The following is a 21,715-nucleotide window of genomic DNA, read 5'->3' on the forward strand; positions in this document are numbered from 1 at the left end:
TCCGAAGGCCTGGGCAGTCAATGCTCTTTCCATAGATTATAACTGCTTGTATGCATGCGCATACCCTCAAACACATCTGCTTCTGAACGTGATGCAGAAAGCAGGTGAATCGGAGTGTCGCTCAAGCTGAAAACATTCGTGGGTTAACGACCTCATCAATCTAGAGGGCAGCATCTCCAGGAAGATATAAATATTTCCTCATCTGATCGACCATTCACGATGGCAGGGGTTCCATCTCAATTCACTGTTGAATGAACGCGTCTCTCAGCAGATAGCTTAGAGAATCGCTCGAGCGAGGCAGCCCTCTACTTGAACTGAAATAGGGAAATGGAGAATTTTCGTACAATAGTATGAGCTCGAAAATATAGCGCCACTGAAAACATCAATAATGCAAAGGCAAACACCCAACTTTGGCACTTTGACGAGAAACGCTTCGAGCTAATCACGATGAACGGAACCGTTCCATGATCTCTGACACGCTCCATCATTATGGAAGATAGGATATCAAAACAAGACAAGACAAAACAGTTATCAATCTCGAGTTTACACGTCCACTGGCGCTGGCTTTGTACCCAAAGTGGAATCTCTCATTGGTGCTAACATGGCTGAATAAATGAATAGGGCACCGTTTGAACCGCTCTCGATTCTTTATTGGTTCACCTGTCATATATTATCGTCTTCCTAATCAAGCTAGCGACTACAGGTAGCATGAGCGAGATACACGACTTTTCAGTTGATCTAAACTACTTGTAGTTTCAACAAGACGAGTCAGTATCACCCAGGACGGACCCTGCTTTCATTCCAGCAGCAGAGAGACTGAGCCCACCAACTATTCCGTCCAACAAAACACTCTATCGAGAACACTTTTGACAGAGGATCTTATTTCACAAAATAAACCCTCTATTCAGAAAACTATGATAAATAAACCTTCTCTGCTGACTAGAAGAGTTATTTCATGAAAAATAACTAACTATAAAAATACTTCTTGACTCCGGGGTCTACTAGACGAAACATTCGGTGGCTCAGTCTCTCTGCTGCTAAAAATTCTAGAATTTTTGATACAAAGTATTTCTAACTAAAAATTGTATCTAACCCAACTCGATACCGTGTCCGAGGATCATGTAAATTTATCGTTACAAATCCGTGTGGTTTTGTCTGAGCATGACTTAAGAAATTTCTGAATTTATTTATGTCCATGTCACCATTGCACCAGGTCTGATGTATATTTCGTAACGTGTGTGCGTCAACGCCGTTAAATACCGCGAGAACGTTACAGTTATCTCTGATCACTTTCGGGATTGGTGTATATCGCTGAGTTACATAAATCACATCGGTGTTTTTATGCCTACCGCGTGAGAATATCCTGGCGGGGTTTGATTATTTGTCCAGCATGAAATCATCGTACACAACTAAATTATTAATACTCCCATCAATATCATCGATACTCGGTGCTTCATCAATATCAGTTATAAAATCAACAACATCTTCTTCACTTATCGATTTTGCACTTTCGTTAAAATCTTTTAATACCTGATAACATCGCTGATCGTCCACTGATGGTGCTATCAAATATAATTTATCCCACTTCATCCACTTCATTATTAAATTAAGTAACAAATGCGTCTTACCCGACCCAGATGGGCCTATAATAATCATTCGAATTGAATTTGGTAGCACTGAGTTATGTTTGATTGGCTCTCGTCGTTTTGTAGCAGAACAGTCAGTAATCTCCATTAGATATATTATAAAAATAATATGAATTTATATTGTGTGAGATGCCGAGCACGTACCCCAACTGCGGATATGACAACAATTACAACAAAAAATAATCGAAAAGCGCTTACAGGCAAGTGTGAACGATGTGGCACAAAAAAGTTCAAATTTATTAAAAACAAAAGGGAGGTGATACCGCAGCCAAGTTAGCCAAGCTACCAGGGCTCCGTGGGCTAAATAACCAGGAGAAAAACATCTCCCAGGATATAATTATTGTGGTCCAGGAACCCGACTTGATATCAGACTTGATGACCAAGATCAACCAAAACCAGGTGAGTATCCGATAAACGCTATTGATAAGGCGTGTCATGCTCAGGATGTAGCTTACCGAAGTAAGGATTTGCAACAGCGCCATCTCGCGGATGTGAAATTAATTCATGCGTTAAATGCCATCACTGATAAATCTTTCAAAGAAAAGTTAGCATCCTGGTTGATAAAATCGGCAATGAAAGGTAAATTAGCGCTAGGTACTGGTATATAATGGAGTCGATTTATTATTCCCCAAGAGGATATTGGAGAGGTAGCGCAGCAATTAGTAAACTCGCTGAAGCAGCAAAAGTTACAAAAGTTGCTGCTAAAAATTGGTTATCCCGACAGGCAATATGGCAAATTTATCTGCCGCGTCCTAAACAAATTCACTTTGCACATTTCGATGTTAGTGTACCAAATGAGGTTCATCAGGCTGATATATTATTTCTGCCACATGATACTATCCGAAGACGTACATACAAGTACGCGTTAACTGTAGTTGATGTTGCAAGTAGATACAAAGATGCGGAACCGTTAACGACTAAAACAGCATCTGACGTTGCTTCTGCGTGTAAACGAATTTATCAACGTGGTCTACGTTGGCCAAATTTATTACAAGTTGATCCTGGCAAAGAATTTCAGGGTGCAGTATCATCGTTGATGAAGCAACATAACGTCACCATCAGACGAGGGCATACTGAAATTCATCGTGATCAGGCAATTGTTGAGCGATTCAATCGAACACTTGCTGAGCGGTTATTTGGATATCAATACGCGAAGGAATTTATTCAGGATACGAGATCGCGCGAATGGGTTGCAAGATTACCAAGCGTGATAGCTGCACTAAATAGCGAGATCACACGAACAACCAACATGAAACCTGCCATCGCGATCACAAAAATACATATACCCGTACGACGTGATTCTTCAGCACAACCAATACTGGGTAATGTTACAGTTAGATATTTATATGAACCAGGTGAACTTGAAGGTGGTAAACGAAGAGCGACTGATCCTATTTGGAGTGTTACCACACACAAGATAACCACCGTGACAAGATCCACTGGTAGACCAGCAATCTACAGGTTGGATTCAACTGCTCCTCAACGTGGATTCACACGTGAGCAACTACAGGTAATTCCCGAGGACACACAATTACCACCGCGATCACTTAACTATCGCCTCGAAATCGATTGCACTCAAGACAGGTCAACATGATATTATCACGTGTATGACCGCGATTGTTATCTTTTCTGTCTACGGTAAATTGTCTTGAATTTTTATTCGAATAATGCCATAACATTATACAATTACAGCTCGCGCAGTGATTATTCTGCTGTTGTTTCAGCGCAACAACGAAGTCAACATCAAGGTCGAAATCGCGATTATTTTTTTTGTCACTGTTTGTAACCGGCGAGTTTTTTTTCTTATTACATCACCATCGCTGTTGTTTTCATTATTAATTTTATCAGCTATTGAATCTTCCAATACAATCCTTCGCAGTTGAGATATTCTTCTGACCATGGACACCGCTAGGTAGACCAAGTTTGACCATTCGATTCGATCATCAACAATCCAGACAGTTGTATCACTGATAGTTAGTCCTTGAGATGAATGAAATGTCATTGCGTATCCTAGCGTCCACGGGGATTTATTCATTTTTAGTGCGTCTTTGACAGCATTAATATCATCAACCAACACAATATCATTCAATACTAAATTCTGTTTCTCTGTTTTTCCAGGGATATCAACATCTATATTTTGTAACCGCGTATCAGCTGGTCTATAACATAACGGCACTGGCAGCATTGGAAACTTTTCTTGTAATTGAAATAGCTGCTGTTGAAGTGTGTCTCTGACTATCTTTCTACTTGCTACTATCAAATCGTCTGGTTTCCACAAATCCCAAAAGTCGCTCATTGAAGTTTCAGGAATCATCTCGCGCATAATTTCACATTGAATTTTATTCGGTTGTAATCTGATTAATGTTTTAAATTCTTTCAACGTTGCATCAAGTGCTCTATGATCATCAGACACTTCTTCATAATAATCAACAAAATCTTTTAACCAATCATGTGGAGATGCGCCGACAAACGGAGGTGGTTGACCGTGATCGCCGCACATAATCACTGCAGTATTTTTCGTTAGCAGCCAATCAAGAAATGTTTTTAATGTTTCCAAGGGCACCGTACATATCTCATCCCAAATTATTTTCTCGGGAATATATTTTGTTCCCATTCGATCTGACGTCCACACACCGCGGATGTATTTGAAAAAGCTGTGATAAGTACAAGAATTGACTCCTGGTTGTTTCATCTCCCTGGCAAGCCTGTGTGTAGGTGTTAGAACAATCATATCCGATTTTCCAAATAATTCAATCGCTCGAGTTGTTTTACCAGACCCTTCCGGCCCGTTTAAATAAAGTTTTGTGTCTAGTGATTGGATCATACACAGATGGTGCGTTCGACATTTCTGACATTTCTGATTTACAATAATCATCCTTAATTGCAACATCAGCGGATTCACAATATTCGTGTAACATCTCCGTTTTTATTCTCCACGAACTCCATGATTCATCGCAAAAGTCTTCGACTTTCCTTGTAAAAGCCAGTGATTCTGAATATTTCTTATTGATATAAAATGAATCCGTTGCAACTCTAACTGCGGTGTCAGGAAATCGATTTATCATTGATAGCAAATTTATAGAAACATAACCCAGCATTGAAGATCTTAGATGTGTGTATTGAGGCGATTCTCCGTCGATATAACTTAAAATTGTGCCCAACTTTTTCCCGTCGGACAAGAACACACCCTCCCGATTACAAAATATATTTCTCCAACAGCGTCAGCAATTATAAAATCCAATTCAGCATCATCGATAATCAGTCGCGAGTGATGTAGTTTGTGATCATATGCAGCACCTTGAGTAAATTTACCAATTATTCTTCGTCCAAGATCTTTTGCTATTTTTTCACTATTGCTGAGTTTGATCTTAAGAACTTTAGGAGCTTCTTTAATAATGACATCCATCGGGGTATTTGGACTCTCTCGTGCATACTCGCTAATAACTTCATCTACACTGACACGCTCCGGTGTTGGGAACCAAAATGAGGTCTGCGGTTGATATGATATGATTGCTTCACTGACAGTCAACGATACCAGTATTCGGCTGTCAAACATATATCGCAATAACACTATTGGTACCCAGCGCTTTTCACTGAAGTGTCTGCCAAACCAAACATAACAGCTTGGATGAAGTCTCGCGGCGAATTCAAACAAAGTCACACGAGCAAATCGCGTCAGGTCAAAATCGGGTAAAACGCCGTTTATAGCAACTCGTGTCATCTAGTTCGTGGGATGTCCAAATCGCTTAAAGTATTCGCGACACTCGCCCATCCCGAAAAAGCTTCCTGAGTAGCAAGCAATCATATCCACGGAAATCATATCCCGGTAGTCATACGGGGTATTCCACAACCCACCATGCCCATACTCGACACAACTTAATTGTCTATCCGAAAGAAATTGACTTCGGGTTGGTCTCCACGAATTTCTTTCTCTGGCGGCGTGAGCGGCAACACTTGGAACTGTAAAACAATTAACCAATAACTGCTCAATGTTTTCTTTCACATATTTCTCTGCGAGTTTTTTCATTTGTTGTTGCAGCGATTCCGTCCGGTATAATTCACCGTTGGGTTTTACAAATTGATCATATTCGCCATCTTCGGAACTCTTAAATAACCACACTGACACAGGGTCGGTTTTACTCAGCGTGTAAATAACATCAAATATGTTTTCCGAGTAAAATTTTACAACACGATCTCGTGGAAATATTGTAACCGCATCAGTCCAGGCATGAGAGTTATGATCAATAATTTCAATCGGTGATCCTGACTTTTTATAATGCTTCGAATTATATAATATTTCCCCCGTTAGTGTTTTACTGTTATTGAAAATTTTAATTTACTTGATAGCACAGCAACATCATTTATTGATGCTCCAGTATCCTTGACTTGCTCAGCCCATGCTGTTATTTTTTCACGTCGCAGATCGGTTAAACCGTTTCCTCGTTTTGCGTTTTTAAAATGTTCCATTACTCGCTCGGCTACACAATTTAACGTAGTCATTGACTTTGTCAATGTTGACGAAGTCATTTTCATCGGGACGAGTTTATCAATTTTTGGTTTTTTTACCAGATAGATTCCATAAATGACTGCGGTCACAGGATATGCTCGAGCGTAATATGGTTTATCAATCCCGGTCAGCATTCCTGGTTTGGAATCTCTACTTAACAGAATGGTCTTTCCGTTAGCAAGAACAGGGTCGAGTTTGTCACGGATAATCCACGTATCGGAATCTGTTTTCACAATAAATTTTATTCTGAAAAAAAATATTTCTTACCGCGTTCATCACTTTGATATCCATCAGCGAGATAATCAATAATTGTTTTTGCTCGGACATCAGTCATTGTAACATCGATGACTTTGTCAACATCGCGGATAATTTTAAACGATGACCATACATGAGATGCGCCGTCGTCGCGGAATTCTTTTTTGGCATCCCTGATAATATTAAATAGATCAGTTAGATTCCGCCGTCGTGAGTCTCTGTTTAGCCTGTCAAGATCGAATCTCCCAGCGCCAAATAAACCCTTCATATTATATTTAAGACAAATATTTAAATAAGAAATATTATATATACAATGAATAATTGCAAGTGGTTAAAAGTTGGATCCGTAACAGTCTGTAATAAACCCTGCAGGAAGGAATTGTGCGGTGAACATATACAAAGCATCAAACGAGGAAGCACAGGACCTACCCCATGCCTGCGATGTGGCATTTTGGTCAGGGGTAAAACACAATTATGTGCGGGATGCGGAGGTAAGCGAAACCGTGAACTCAAGCGATATTACAATAAAAAAATAATGGAGATGCGCTGAAATCCGAGAGTGATTATATAACTAAGTTTTCAGACAAATTATAAATTAGACAAATACATGAAGTATAAATGAATCAAGAATTTGTCCGACATCCAACCATCGAGAATTATGAAGCATCTCGCGAGGGAATAGTGAGACACTGTAGATTGAAAAACCAGTTGGTGTTGTTATTAATGCTGGTTATCTAATGTTTGCTGCTGGAAAGAAACAATATTATAATCACAGGATCGTGTACGAGTGTTTCTTTGGGATAATCAAAGATGGTCTTGTAATTGATCACATTGATGGACAGAAACTTAATAATAATTTATCCAATCTGAGAGCTGTGACGCAGAGTGAAAATTGCAAAGCTGGTAATACTGGCTGTAACAATAAAAGAGCCAAAGCAGTTGTTTCCATAAAGTTAAATACAAAAGAACAAAAAACATTTCATTCGATGAATGCAGCCAGTAAGCATTTTGATATTTGTGTGGCTTCAGTACGAAAAGTCGCAGAAAAAATATACAAATCCGCGTTGTCAAAAAAATATAATAATCAGAAGATTATATTTTCTTATGTAGATAACTCTACAGCGACTGCGTAAAAGTCAATGATACAATTATTTCCCCCTTGTCACCTTGACAGCGTCAAGGATGACAGCGCACTAGAACACTTCACAGGTATGAGCAAACGGTTTTTCTACACAGGGAAGTAAATAACTTTCCTTTATTTTCCCCTTGATTTTATCCTGACAAAATCAAGAATGATTTTATCCTAGACTTTGTAATGCTCTATTTATCTTTTTTTTACAGACAACTGTATATACACTACGTCACAGTCCCGCGTTGGTCGGTATCCAGTTCAGAACTTGTTACCTTGAAGATAGAATTTCCGGGATAATATCTTAAGGTGTATTTTTTTGCCCGTAAGCCGGACCCATTGTGTCTACCTACCTGTATAAATTTCACAACAGGTAGATCGGTATATAATAATTTTTAAATCCTATATTATCAGATTAGACAGTGGTACAGTGGTAACGCGTTTGACTTTCGTCCCGACTTTATCAAATGCCACGTTCGAATCTCGTCACGGACATATTGTCGACGGTGCCCATTTGGGGTTTTTATAATAAGATGGGGGTTCCAGCAGGGGCCTTGTGTGCATATCTCCTCCACGTCTAATCGTGGGGGTGTTTTTTACCCCTGGGATTCAATTTGGGGGGGGTATGCACATGGAGCTCCCAAAAATAAACAGTAGTCATTGGATGTATAAAGCTCTACGCTCAAGAACAAAATATGGCTAAAAGAACCGATCACAAGGATGCCGAGAAGCTATAAGAAAAGCTCTGTAAGACTGAGATATAAAAAAAATCTGAAAAATAAAAAATGGTTTTTACTAGCAAAATACCCTATCAAAATCACCAACTTGGACATTTTCTCTGGTTTTTACTAGCAAATACCCTATCAGGATTAGCAATTTGGACAATTTCTCTGGTTTTTACTAGCAAATACCCTATCAGGATTAGCAATTTGGACAATTTCTCTGGTTTTTACTAGCAAATACCCTATCAGGATTAGCAATTTGGACAATTTCTCTGGTTTTTACTAGCAAATACCCTATCAGGATTAGCAATTTGGACAATTTCTCTGGTTTTTACTAGCAAATACCCTATCAAAATCAGTAAAATCGACAGTCACCTTGACAAAGTCAATGACAAAATCAAGGAAGTAAAAAATCTCAAGTCTGAAAGGACCTCGTGGAGACCCATAAGACTAACAGCTCATCAATGACTACTGTTTATTTTTTTTATTTTAAATATATAAAAATATATATAAATATGAATCACGAAAATATCAATAATGTGATTGATGCTATTAAAAAATTAAAAAAACAAGGATTTAGTTTATCACTAAATCCTGAAACAATTCTGTCTGATTTTGAATCGTTATATGAATCTAAATGCGCAGGGCGTTATATTCTTCCTGCTCAATATCGATTCATAAAGATGATTCAAAATAATTTGTATAAATCACTAGCTGGCGTAGAAGAAGCACAAATAAATGAATTTGTTCCATTGTCTCGTGCAATTGAAAAAATCAGGCTGGCATTGGCAGGCGAGTATGAGATGAAAAAGATAATAAATAATCGCGCCCGAAAATTGAAACATTGTATGTCCGCTGAAAATCCTTCAGATTTTGAAGTAGATACCTCATCATAAAATTCTTTAGAATTTTCAAAAATGCTTTGCATTTTACCTCGATAAAATCAAGGAAGTGAAATCGAGTACTTGGAAGTGAAATCGAAAGTAAAAAAAATATTACTTTTTTTTACTGTCCAAATTATGCAATTGTCCGATTTCTCTGGTTTTTACTAGCAAATACCCTATCAAAATCAGCAACTTGGACATTTTCTCTGGTTTTTACTAGCAAATACCCTATCAGGATTAGCAATTTGGACAATTTCTCTGGTTTTTACTAGCAAATACCCTATCAAAATCAGTAAAATCAACAGTGTTAAAAAAAATATATAATAAAATTATGCGATTGTCCGATTTCGCTGGTTTTTACTAGCAAATACCCTATCAAGATTAGCAACGTGGACAATTTCTCTGATTTTTACTAGCAAATACCCTATGAAAACCAGTGAAATTGTCAGTGTTGTAAAAAATATATATAAAGTAAAATATTACTTTTTTTACTGTCCAAATTATGCAATTATCTGAATTTTCTGGTTTTTACTAGCAAATACCCTATGAAAACCAGTGAAATTGGCAGTGTTGCAGAAAATTGTTAAAAATAAAATTTTGCAATTGTTCGATTTCTCTGGTTTTTACTAGCAAATACCCTATCAAGATTAGCAACTTGGACAATTTCTCTGATTTTTACTAGCAAATACCCTATCAAGATTAGCAACTTGGACAATTTCTCTGGTTTTTACTAGCAAATACCCTATCAAGATTAGCAACTTGGACAATTTCTCTGGTTTTTACTAGCAAATACCCTATGAAAACCAGTGAAATTGTCAGTGTTGTAAAAAATATATATAAAGTAAAATATTTTTACTGCACAAAAAAATAAAATTATTATAGTAAAATATTTTTACTGCACAAAAGAATAAAATTATCGTGAAATCGTCCGATTTCTGTGACTTTTTCCCCCTTGACAAAGTCAAGGACGCTGTCAGTGAAAGTGCAAGCAATTTTAATGCTAGCATTTTTGCAACAAATATATATTTTCAAAAATGCTAGCGTTAAAAGTGCTTGCACTTTCACTGCAGTATCTTATCAAGATGATCCCGTGAAATACACGAGTGAGCATAATTCTTGATTTGGTCTGGAAAACACATGATCGCTATGATATGATTCTCTTGTAGTTGTTTCAGCTGTGATTCTGTCAGTAAAAAATCATCATTACCGTATTTATCAATAACTATTTTAACTTCACCTAATTTCATCATTGATGAAATCGACGACGTTCCGCTGAATACTTTTTTGATATATTCTTCAAGTACTTGTTCGTCGTGTATGAAACATTTCACGTGCTGATACATGCTATATTTTTTTTATCATTTAATATAATTTATTGTGACAGTGGCGTTGCCACTGACAGTGATGGCACTGTTATTGTTGCCGACATCACTGTCGGTGTCGTCACTGTCAGTGGAAATGTCAGTGACATTTTCATCACTGTCACTAACAATAAAATCACTGTCAGTGGAAATGTCAGAGACATTTTCATCACTGTCACTAACAATAAAATCACTGTCGGTGTCACTGTCAGAGACATTTTCATCATCATCATCATATTTTTTCGGAAATGCTTTGCATTTCTGGGAAGTATTTGACTTGAAAATCGAAGATTTTTTGGACATTATTATAATATGATATTATTAATTGAAAATTTTTTAGGATTTGAAAATCCTTGGAGTGTAAAACACTCTAGGATTTTATCAGCAAATTAATACTAATAGTTTCATTTCTCAGGTCCAAAAGTCTACCCTGTTGGTCAGTGACTTTAAAATTCATCCTTGTCAGCATTGGATTTAAACACTGCAGAAATACTGGATTGATTGGCTCTTGTACAATCAAAATCCCAGGTGGTTCTTTAGGAGTAAATGAGTATAGTATAAACCCTTGCTGGGCTTGATTTGATACTGTTGTGTCTATGTTGTAACTGCCATCAATTGCGTCACACACAAGATTGACCGCGACCACTTCAGGGATATTTACGATTCCCGGAGAAATATGTCTGCCATCGCTCGCTGTGGAATTGTCATGTCTGAGGATAGTTGGCGATGGCAGTATTCGCTTGTGCTGGTCAAGTATGTCATCGAAGTATTCATCGACGATATCAGTAACAAATTTTTTCAAGATGACCGGGTAAACGTATCCTGGAAATTTATAATTCGGTACTTCAGCTTCTTTCAGCGAGAACCTTTTCGAAAGTAGTTCTTTAATGACGGGGTTACTGTCAATTACTGTCTGAATCATTCGCTGGTTATAATATTCCATATCCGCGGCAATCTGATTTAATATCTCAATTTGTTTAATAATTTCGTTGCGTGAACTTATATCGGAAAGATGTTCTTGGAAGCGTTGCCGTAGATGCGCTAGTTGTACTCTATGCGACACATTAACAATTTTAAAATATTCAATAATTTCGCTTAGACGAACACTAATTCCCTCATGCCCCCCACCCGGATGTTCTGTATGAGTAAAACGCCACACAATATCGCTGCCATCTTTAAAGGGGGGAATCCAGCTAAACAACGTTGCTCTTTTTGGAGCATCCAGTTGTTCTTTGTATGACGGTGTAATTCCGTGATATGACTGCGCGTCAGTGATATAATCAAACTTTTTTGGTTCTGGTGGTATCGGTGGTGCCGGTGGTGGATTTTCAGGCCATCCTAATACTGTTCTGATTGAACTGTTATAAATGTCTACGGCGTAACCCGGTGAACCGACTTCGATGGTCGTTGACAACGTTGGCTCGTGGGCGGTTATTGATATTTTTGCTTCTTTTACCGTGATACACTTTATTTGACGCTGTATTTCTTTGTTGATTTCTTCTATCTGATAAGACCCTGTTTGTAAATGAATGACGTTCCAATCTGGAGTACCGTCAGTGCCATCGGCACCAGGTTTATTCTGATACGAAAATACAAATGAATTATCTGGCAACTGTCCTTGAAATGATGTCGACCTGATGTTGGGCCAACTGTGATATACTCGTAATTGTGCCAGTGAGATTTCTTTTACTGGAATTGCAGTTGGAAAATTAGTATTAAACTCTGGTTGCGTCGAAGATATTGTTATCATTAATGTTTTTACCGGAGCTGTATTTGCGGCTATCTCTTGAAGTATCTCCGTCATTATTTATCTTCATCGTTTTCAAATTAAAGTTCTTTGTGTTTTCGTAATCGTTGTATGCGGTGGACATCAACGTGAATTCGGAATCGGATATAACTGTATCGTCAAGGCTGGATGATATCAACGAGGACAATTTCGAGTAGGTGCTCGTGGCCGCGCTGTTTAACTTTTCATACTCGTGCAATTTTGTTAGCGCACACGAGGATATTTTTTTCGCAATAATATTAGCAACTCCTGCAATTGTCGTTGATGTTGAAACTGTAATTGTAATCGTGATTGCAGTTGTCACTGGTGTCAGCGCTGATAATAGCACCCCAGTAGATGCAACTACCGCGGATACCGAATACACTATTGTGTCTAATACAGTTACACGCCGTTTGTATTTTTTATCTTTGTTGTGCATTTGTCAATAGTGTTTTTTAACTCTGACTGCCATTCGCGTACTTGATCATATCTATATTGCTGCGCATTTAATGACTCTGTCATTAGAGTTGTCGTTGATGCCATTTTATTATTTTACGCGGTAACCAATTGAGGCGTTTCAGCTACAAATTCCAAGCACCACCAGTAAGATGTTGCGGTTAATTTCTTGTCTGCGGCTTCCAGCATAAATGTTTCTTCGGTTTCCTTGTTTAATATGATAGTCACAACCCCGGAATACTTATCGGTGGAATGTCTCCAGGGATATGTTGTGAAGATCTCAAACTTAGCGGCACTGAATACAGACAGTCTATACACACCAGTGGCTGTTGCTGTATATTTGATAGTATTATTTTGTTTGGACCATGTTGCGAATCCCGATGATATCGTGTATACGATGTTGGTGATATGCCCAGAAGTAACTCCAGTGGGGACTTTAATCAGACTGGTTTTGCTAACGATCTCAGGAATACCCGATACGATATCCTGCTGTGTTTGTTTGCTCGTGTCAATGCTATTTTGCATCAACACGATTTGATCTGAAAATCTTCTATCTGTTCGTACTACACCTAACCGGGTATTAATCTTATTGATATCGTTGGCGTTATTAGTAAGATTTGGTATAATTTCAGAAAGTGTCATGTCGATTTTAAATGGTGTTTTGCCAAAGAATTTTTCTATGGCATTTTTGCGAAGGGTTCTAAAATTATTTACGTGATCATCATATTCGTCCCGCAACGTGGTTAGTTTACTGTCAATGGCGCTAGTGCTTGTGTGGACACTCGTGTCTACATATTGTTTGTGTGCGGCATCTTCCGGGAATGTTGAAATCGCTAACGCGGTTATTTTGTTGTTGCCGAGATTGAGTTCACTTGTCATTGTATCACCGGGCTTACTTACACGTCCCCCTGCGGCTTTTCGTGCATCATCTCGAAGCGTCGTGATTGATATCGACGAATCTTTGATTCTGCCGCTGTCAGTGAATACAACGATGTTGTCCGTGGTAGCTCCAATAACCCTGCGAATTATGTCATTCCACTTAATGTTACTGGTTTTTAGCTTGCCATGTCGATCTTGAAAAATTACAACCTCATCTGGGTCTATCCCGGTCAGATTTGAAAGATTATCAATTTCATCTTTGGTCGCATACTTTGATAAATCGATATCTTTTTTTTTTCTTCCTTTGTTCTGCTTGATCTTCCGTAAATATCAACCATTATTAGTTATGTGGTTGTTTAAATTTGGAAATCACATCTGTGATTGCAACATGTATTCATGCACGAATTTGTGAGGAGAATTCGCTGATTTCGAGATCGCATCAAGAACATTTAATACTTCACGATCACATATCGGAGGATCAGTTAATGTTTATGTTGGCAACGTTGAGTACCAAACCTTTGCTGACGTTGTCATTGACGAAGTCAATGGGGATACATATCGAAGGAATTCAACTGGCGGTGCTAGCCCGTACGAATCGAAATATATAATTCCACGTGGATCGATCGCGTAAGCAACCCAGTGAGTTCCTGGACCATCACTGTTATCAAGATTAATAATTCCGGTTTCTGGATTATTCGGTCGTGTTGGTAATTGATCTCGCATAAAGACCCCTCTGAAATTTTTTATATTTAATTGTTTAACAGCATCAAGCAAATCAAAATTTGACATCGGTGTGAAAACGCTAGCGTTTTTCAAAACACTTTGTGTTTTTTAAACCGTTTTGGGTACCATGAGGGTGGAGTTCCTAGAAGTCTTAGCCCTGATCCGCGAGTCCCCTTTTTTGTATCCTTTTCCTGTTGCTTTCTTTAGTGCCATTTCAGCAGCTGTTCCAACAGCCCCTAACGCGGCTGCTTTTGCGACTGCGGGAGCAGCAGCAGCTATCAGTGCTGGTATCGCGGCGAGAAGAGGAAATATACCACCGGTTTTAACCATATCTTTGACCGCGGCTGGAGAGAAATCAAGTTGAGTTCCAGTCGTTGCTTGCTTTGCTTTATTGAAATGTTTTAGTTGGGTTTTAGTTAATGACAATTTGTTTGGACCGCCCATTAGCTGATCGTGTTTTAGTGTTATTTTTGTCCCACATGTGCTCGCGTTCTTCGATTGTAATTTCTTCACCTGACCAGGAGTCAGAGTGACATTAACATGACTGTTTGACATTTTATTTAATACGAGATTGATCTAATTGTTACGTATCTTCGGAAAACTACAAGTTTTCTACTGGTGCATCAAGGACTCTCATTCGTCCACCAGCACCTTCAAGCAACATTGCTTTATCGGAAAGTATGACCGCGATTGCTCTGTAATTAGCTATAGCTCCTACGTCTCTATTCACGGTAGCCCGAAAGTGAATATCAACGACAGACTGTCTGGTTAAATCAAGATGCTCCAGCGAGAAGTAATAGATTGGATAATGAGATATAAAATCCAACTGTGATATTTGCAAACCAGAGTCGATGTTTAGATCGCGCGCTAGAGATTTTGTCAATCGTTGATATGCACGTGCAACATGGTTGTTAGCAAAATTTAGCATTATGTTCTCAGATGGTTCTTGATGTCCGTTTATTCTCAGAGAAACGTCAGTGATACCAAGTTGATCAAATATCATATGCGAACGTGTTTCATTACCCACCCGTGCAGCATCATGAAGAGCAATGAAAATATGTCGCGGCGCGGCAACCCCCTGCTGTGATGCTATATGCCATGTGAATAAACCGTTATTGGTACTTTGAGCACTATCTGTGATTGTTGTAAGCCACGATACCAACACTTTACCACCTTGATCCATAAAAGAAAGCAGTCGCTGTTCTTCAGTAATTGCAGGAGTCATTACCGGCATCCACAGTGATAGTTTCATTATGTTTACCTTACCAGGGTCACCTAGAGGTCGCCATAGCGCATCATTGTCGCTGGCTTTTCTAACAAACACGACCGTATGTTTTGCTCCAAAAATCACCTTTCTGACATCTCTGCAAAATCCAAAGATGTGCGACAGCGGAATGGCACATGAAAAATTTCTACGATTACCTTTCAGCATTTGTCTACGTGCAGCGAAACCTAAATTAAATTCTGTATTAGCACCATGAACCACCGGTCACACATCAGCGTCAGCGTTATCGCATTATTTCTTGGTCGTCTCATAAAGTACTGATCACTGTTAGGAAAATTAGAAGTGTCCTTGGCAAACATCATTGATGGACCAGCTGATCTTGTATAATCATCAGAATATCTTGCTAGACCAATTATTGTTGTAGCAACATCGACATCTTTTTGAATTGGTTCAATATTTTTTTCCATCAATCATGTAGATAGCACTATCAAACAAGGCCATAATTCCGTTATTGACAAAACCGATTTTAACATCAGGTCCGTATTCTGTATCATCTGTTTTTATAATTTCTCCTTCTACTTCAATAAATGCTTCAGCGGGCAGGAAATATCTACTTGTATCTTGAACCTGAAGTTCAATTCGTCCTCGTTTATTTGGTTCTCGTGCGTCATAAGAGTAATACTGATAATCACGCACTGATTCATTTTTAAGAACCGGTTCGTCTATGTCGAATGCTGGGTCGGATTCCCGTTTAAACATTTTATTATAGAAGTTATCGTCTAAAACGAAGACCACTTCCCGCAATCAAACTTGTGTTTATTTGTTCAGGATTTATCAGCGCCGCTAGTTTTTGATTTGCGGCTTCATTTATTACTTTACTAACATTTGCTGGCATGTCTGCGGTGGCTGGTAATTTTACCGGCGGAGGTTTTCTACGTATCAGTCGTGCTAGTCTGTCCTTGACTGCCAGGAATGCTTTACCGGCAGCGCTACTAATAGCGCCAGTAGCTTTATCTTTAATAACATCAACGGCGTTCATTGACAATTGTTTTGCGATCGGTATTGCTTTAGGTGCCATTCTCGCAAATAAACCCTGAACAACATCGCCTAATCCGTTTCCATAAGTCATCCTGTATACGGGTACTCGTGAATTTACCACCCTGACCATGACTGGTCTACGATGAGAATTGTGTACTATCATTTTATTTAATTAGTTATTTCTCTAATCGCTGTCGACGAGTTCATCAATAAGTTCTCGATAGATGTGAGTATCCATGATGCCGCCTTGAAATAATCGCTGACAGATATCAGCTGCTTCATTAATTATTTCTGGTGAGTTATTTCCGGCACGCCTTCCTCCTAAGAGAACTTCTAGCCGTGATACATCATTGATGATATTATCAGGACAAGTAATGTGACCACCAAGACCACTACCTGTAGCTCCATATAAGCCAAGATCTTTGAGAATATCATCATCTTTTTCATCTGGACGATCCTCCAATGGCGGTGAATAGGGGGGAGGTGGAAGTCCTTGTCGTCTACTTTTGTCAATCTCCTGCATTGCATTTATAAGTTTTGCAAATTTTGAATCGTTAGATTTGACCGTTTCCTTGTCGTAGTATACACGATACGCCCATTTAATAAAATTGTCATCAGTCGTGGACTCATATTTCTTGTTTAAAACTTTTTTTTGCTATATAAACCATCTAATATCAATTCAGGTAATTTTTCTTCTGGTGTGTTTTTAAGGAGTTTAATAAAACCCGGATCAAATTTTGCAGTCAGTTCAACAATTTCCTTTGCTGCTTTGGGTGCAGCAGCTTTGGCGACTTCAGTACCTTCTTTAGCGGTGGGTGGAGGTTGAGCTACAACGGTGGGTGGAGGTTGAGCTGCAGCTATATCAGTTGGAAGATCTCGTAAAATCTTTTTTGTTTGTTTGGTTCTTCAAGCAATTTTTTCAGTCTGCTCAGCGGTTTGTTTTAGCACTGGAAGAATACCCGGTTTTGTTATATCACCTGGATCTCCCAGTAAAGCTCTTTCAGTGACCACCGCAGCTTTCTCAGTAGCTGTTGTAACGGGTTTAAATAATTCTTCTGCACCTGTCGCAAATTCAACTTGTGCTTGCTGCCGCGCTTGTAATTTTTGTCTTACAGAATCTCTCACAGGAAGAAATTTTTTTATTGCTTCTAGTCGCTCTCGAGCCAGTCTAGCAGAATGTGCTTCTCCAATGTTGGCCATTATTGTTAACTTAAATTTTTAATTCACAGCAGCAGAAACGGCGACGACAATCAAACCCTGCCAGGATATTTTCACGTGGACGACACAAAAACACCGATGAGCAGCAGAGAGACTCAGCCACCGAATGTTTCGTCTAGTAGACCCCGGAGTCAAGAAGTATTTTTATAGTTAGTTATTTTTCATGAAATAACTCTTCTAGTCAGCAGAGAAGGTTTATTTATCATAGTTTTCTGAATAGAGGGTTTATTTTGTGAAATAAGATCCTCTATCAAAAGTGTTCTCGATAGAGTGTTTTGTTGGACGGAATAGTTTGTGGGCTCAGTCTCTCTGCTGCTATTCCTAAGAAAATCAGACCTTTTCAGCAAAATCCCTGTCTACTCTGGATACTTCATCGTAAAGTCGCCTACAGTATCCAGTACGAGATCTGAGGTGGACATTATGAAGATTCTGACCAGTGCGTCGAAGGAGACCACGTCTTTTCTTACCCCACAAAGACAGAAGTGATGTCATATCAACACATCCAATTTCGTCCTCGACAAAATGGGTTTTTCATACCGCATATTGGAAATTAATCCCACATGAAACGAATATGATACGATTTTAGGCTCACGAAGTTAGAGCAGCCTCCACAAGCATTGCTTCTGTGCGAAATTGTTTCTTAACTAACATATCCGTGCCGTGAGGCGGAGATCAGAATCCACCTTCTCCATCGTTTATATTTTTCATGCCAAAATGATCATCTCGACCTGGTGAGATATATATAGCCGTGGCGCAACAAGTTACCTTCCCGGGTGGTTCGATAGCTTTCTAAGGACGCGGCTTCACTACTTCTGCCGAATTTGCTGGACTCAAAATTTTCCCTTTTGAAGCCATTCTCTGACTGATGAAGTATATTTCTTTTCAGTTAGGTTATCTAGGAACTGTCGCACATACCTTAGGGTTATATCCGGAATAAGGGAATGTAACACCCTCCACCTCTTACCTTTTCTAATAAGGTAGTATTCAAGTAACTCATTTGAAGGAAAAACATTTTAACTAGCAGATTATGTTTATTCAATTATACTTGATCTTAATTCACATACACACACTCAGTCTCCATGCAGTAACATCCATATGGAGAGCGTGCCTAAAGCTCCAATAGTGACCGAAATGTTCACGGAATTAGGCCTCACTCACTGTATCAAGAGGTGTTCACTCTATCTAACTGCCACAAAGGTGACTATATAATTTTTAGATTTGAAACTAATATGTTTTGCCTGGGAGGGCTGAATTTGCGAGATAGAAATAGTTTTCCTAAGTTATTAAGAACGGGTAAGTATTGATGAAGAAACATATTTTACTAGGAAAAATATGCTTGATATTAGTAAAAATGCTTAATTTCTACACAAGTTGCACATATATGTCTTACTCAATGAAACATCATTTTAATATTAGGCCTATCGTTAAATTTGGATACATGGATCCAGCCTTATCCCCAGGAATATCGACGCTAGATGATGGAACAGTCTGGGGAGTGTACATTGGGAGCGTATCATTTAAACCGTCGTCTTTCGGACACTATCGATTCTGTATACAGACTGCAGATCCCCTCAGTCAGTAAGTTATTTTCTAGGTGCATTTTAGTTCTCGTTCTTCTATATAGCATTTTCAATCATTTACCGTCACTACTATATCACTCTTGTTCGCGTGGGTGTCTGGCTCATCCAATAGGGGTATGTGAGAAACCTACTAGTAGCCTCCCGTGGGTTAGTGGGTTTTTTAACTGCGATTTTCCCTGATTCTTTCTCCACCAGTTATACTGGCCGCCTGTACAGTCTATCATGAGCTGCAAAACCAGCAACTGTATTTTCCTTCCACAAATTCCTCTTAAAATTAAGATTCCTTTCTACATTTCTGAAGATACTAATATTAGAGCAAATAGATCTTGTTTTCTCTTACATGAAGTTCTAGATAGACAATGTATCATATACCGCCCATAATGGTGACCTGTTTCTTTAAAAGAAATGTGGAGTTTCGAAATATTTCGAAATATTTCGCTACATGTCTTTCATAATTATCTGATACTGTATGAAGGCATTGGCGTATAACTATCACTTCTAGAAACATGAGATGATTTATAATAGTGTCAGTCCACATCAAACAATTTGTTCTGTAAATAGTAAGCTTCCCTTACGAATTCCTGTGGTGAAGTGCAATTCTTATATATTTTTTTGTGTGACGGTCCGCCAAATACTGCCTGTCTTGCAAAACACTCTATTGGATTGATCTTAGCGATAAATGTGAAAACAATTGTTTCCCTTATATTTATAGTTACCGATCACAACTGCTAGTTTGTTGAATTGGTTACCTATCACGACTACCAGTTTTTTTTAGGAAGTTACCGATCAAGACTGTCATGTTATTTGCCACGACCAGCATATTTCGCTATTTCATATGCATTCTTCATCGTTTATCCGCTTCAACATTACCATCAAAGGAGGGTGTGTGTGAGCTTGCTTTGTTTATGGACAACTTTAATTTTTCTTGCACTCATATTCAACACAAAGTGAGTTTATAAACTGTGTATAGTTTCTGATAAAGTCATTTTCACTTTTCAACAGTAAATTTTTTTGTGCCTTGTATTTTCCCGCTCTTAATAGTCTCAGTAACCAGAACGGCAGTTTTAAATATAAGCAACATATTCATATTGCATAGATCTGATCCCAGCACGGCTGACTTGTCTGATTTTTCTCGTGTATTCTTTCAGAGTCAATTTTGATGAAATATGCTGTAATGTAACGGTTCTTAATCGTAAGTACAAATGTTGCAACATTATTTCGTTCCAATTTGGGATTGAATGAGATTCTCATATCAAGATCACTGTCAATGGAAATAACCTACTATGAGCATGTGCTGCTTTTGGTTGGAAAAACGTTGTTTTGATTTAATTTGTTTGGATTTTACTGTTATATACCAGTAAATTCCATACATACTAACAGGACAAAGTACATTATACAACTGTTGATGGTGATAGCATGCTTGTCCTGAATCTGTTGAGTTTGCATTCTAAGTCTTCAAGGCTTCCAAACATCCTTCCTAAAACTACATCTTTAAGGACGTTTCAATCAGACTAATCGTTCATTCGCAATTATATTAACATCTTTTTTCCAACAAGAAAGTAAAATACTAGCTTTGAAAAGATAAAATTTCGTAAACGTATTATTGCGAACATTACACAGCAAGGCAAATCATGGAGACTTTGTTGACTAAACGCAATGATCTATAATATTCTTTATTGTTTTGTGGCAGCAAATAAAAAATGATGCGACAAGAAATTAAATCTGAGGTTATTCCGACTGACATATTTAAGCCATGTATCGCGTTACAGTTCGGTTTTGAAAGGGAATATAACAAAACTACGTTCAACATCACCTGTATCTCGAGTGTTAAGAAGCTCGCCCAATCATCTGCAAGATGACTTCATTAATACAGGTAAGTAGCACAGGTAAGTAAAATAGCAGCTAACCTAATGTTTGTATCTCCCATTAGGACATAATCGCAATCATGATTACTGCCATTATGAAGAGTCTTTATAATTGCAAATTATTAGAATAACCCATACTATGTAAGAGGTTCGCATTATAACGCACACGAATTCTCCTTCTTCTCTTTCTTTTTCTGCAACCTCTTATTCTACCAATTTACTACTACTACTACGACTACTACACAATATAAAGATTTAAATTTAAAAAGGATGCATTATTGTAACAAATGACAAAGCTATGACATCAAATATATATTGTTTTCATACCACAAAATGAACTATATTGCATATTTACACATTTTTATATGAAATGTGCTCCAGAATCAAAGCTTAGAAGATTTAATTCATCCTTGAGCCACCCCACCAACACCACCCCTGTAAGTTCACGTTACTTTTAAATAT

At 38.3% G+C, this 21,715-nt stretch overlaps 1 protein-coding gene across 1 annotated transcript in view; it reads left to right on the forward strand.

Moving 5' to 3' along the window:
• The window catches only part of LOC149792432 (uncharacterized), a 38,665-nt gene extending 17,860 nt beyond the window's left edge, over positions 1 to 20,805 (forward strand). Inside the window, exons 11-12 of the mRNA XM_089969389.1 lie at positions 19,225 to 19,386; positions 20,537 to 20,805. Coding sequence (XP_089825515.1) covers positions 19,225 to 19,386; positions 20,537 to 20,630 — 256 coding nt within the window. The 3' untranslated portion in view covers positions 20,631 to 20,805. The remainder of the gene's footprint in view (positions 1 to 19,224; positions 19,387 to 20,536) is intronic.
• The last annotated feature ends 910 nt before the right edge of the window (positions 20,806 to 21,715 follow it).

The sequence above is a fragment of the Sinohyriopsis cumingii genome, chromosome 9 (assembly GCF_028554795.1).
Source record: "Sinohyriopsis cumingii isolate HCF-2022 chromosome 9, ASM2855479v2, whole genome shotgun sequence".
In the NCBI taxonomy this organism is placed as follows: Eukaryota; Metazoa; Mollusca; class Bivalvia; order Unionida; family Unionidae; genus Sinohyriopsis; species Sinohyriopsis cumingii.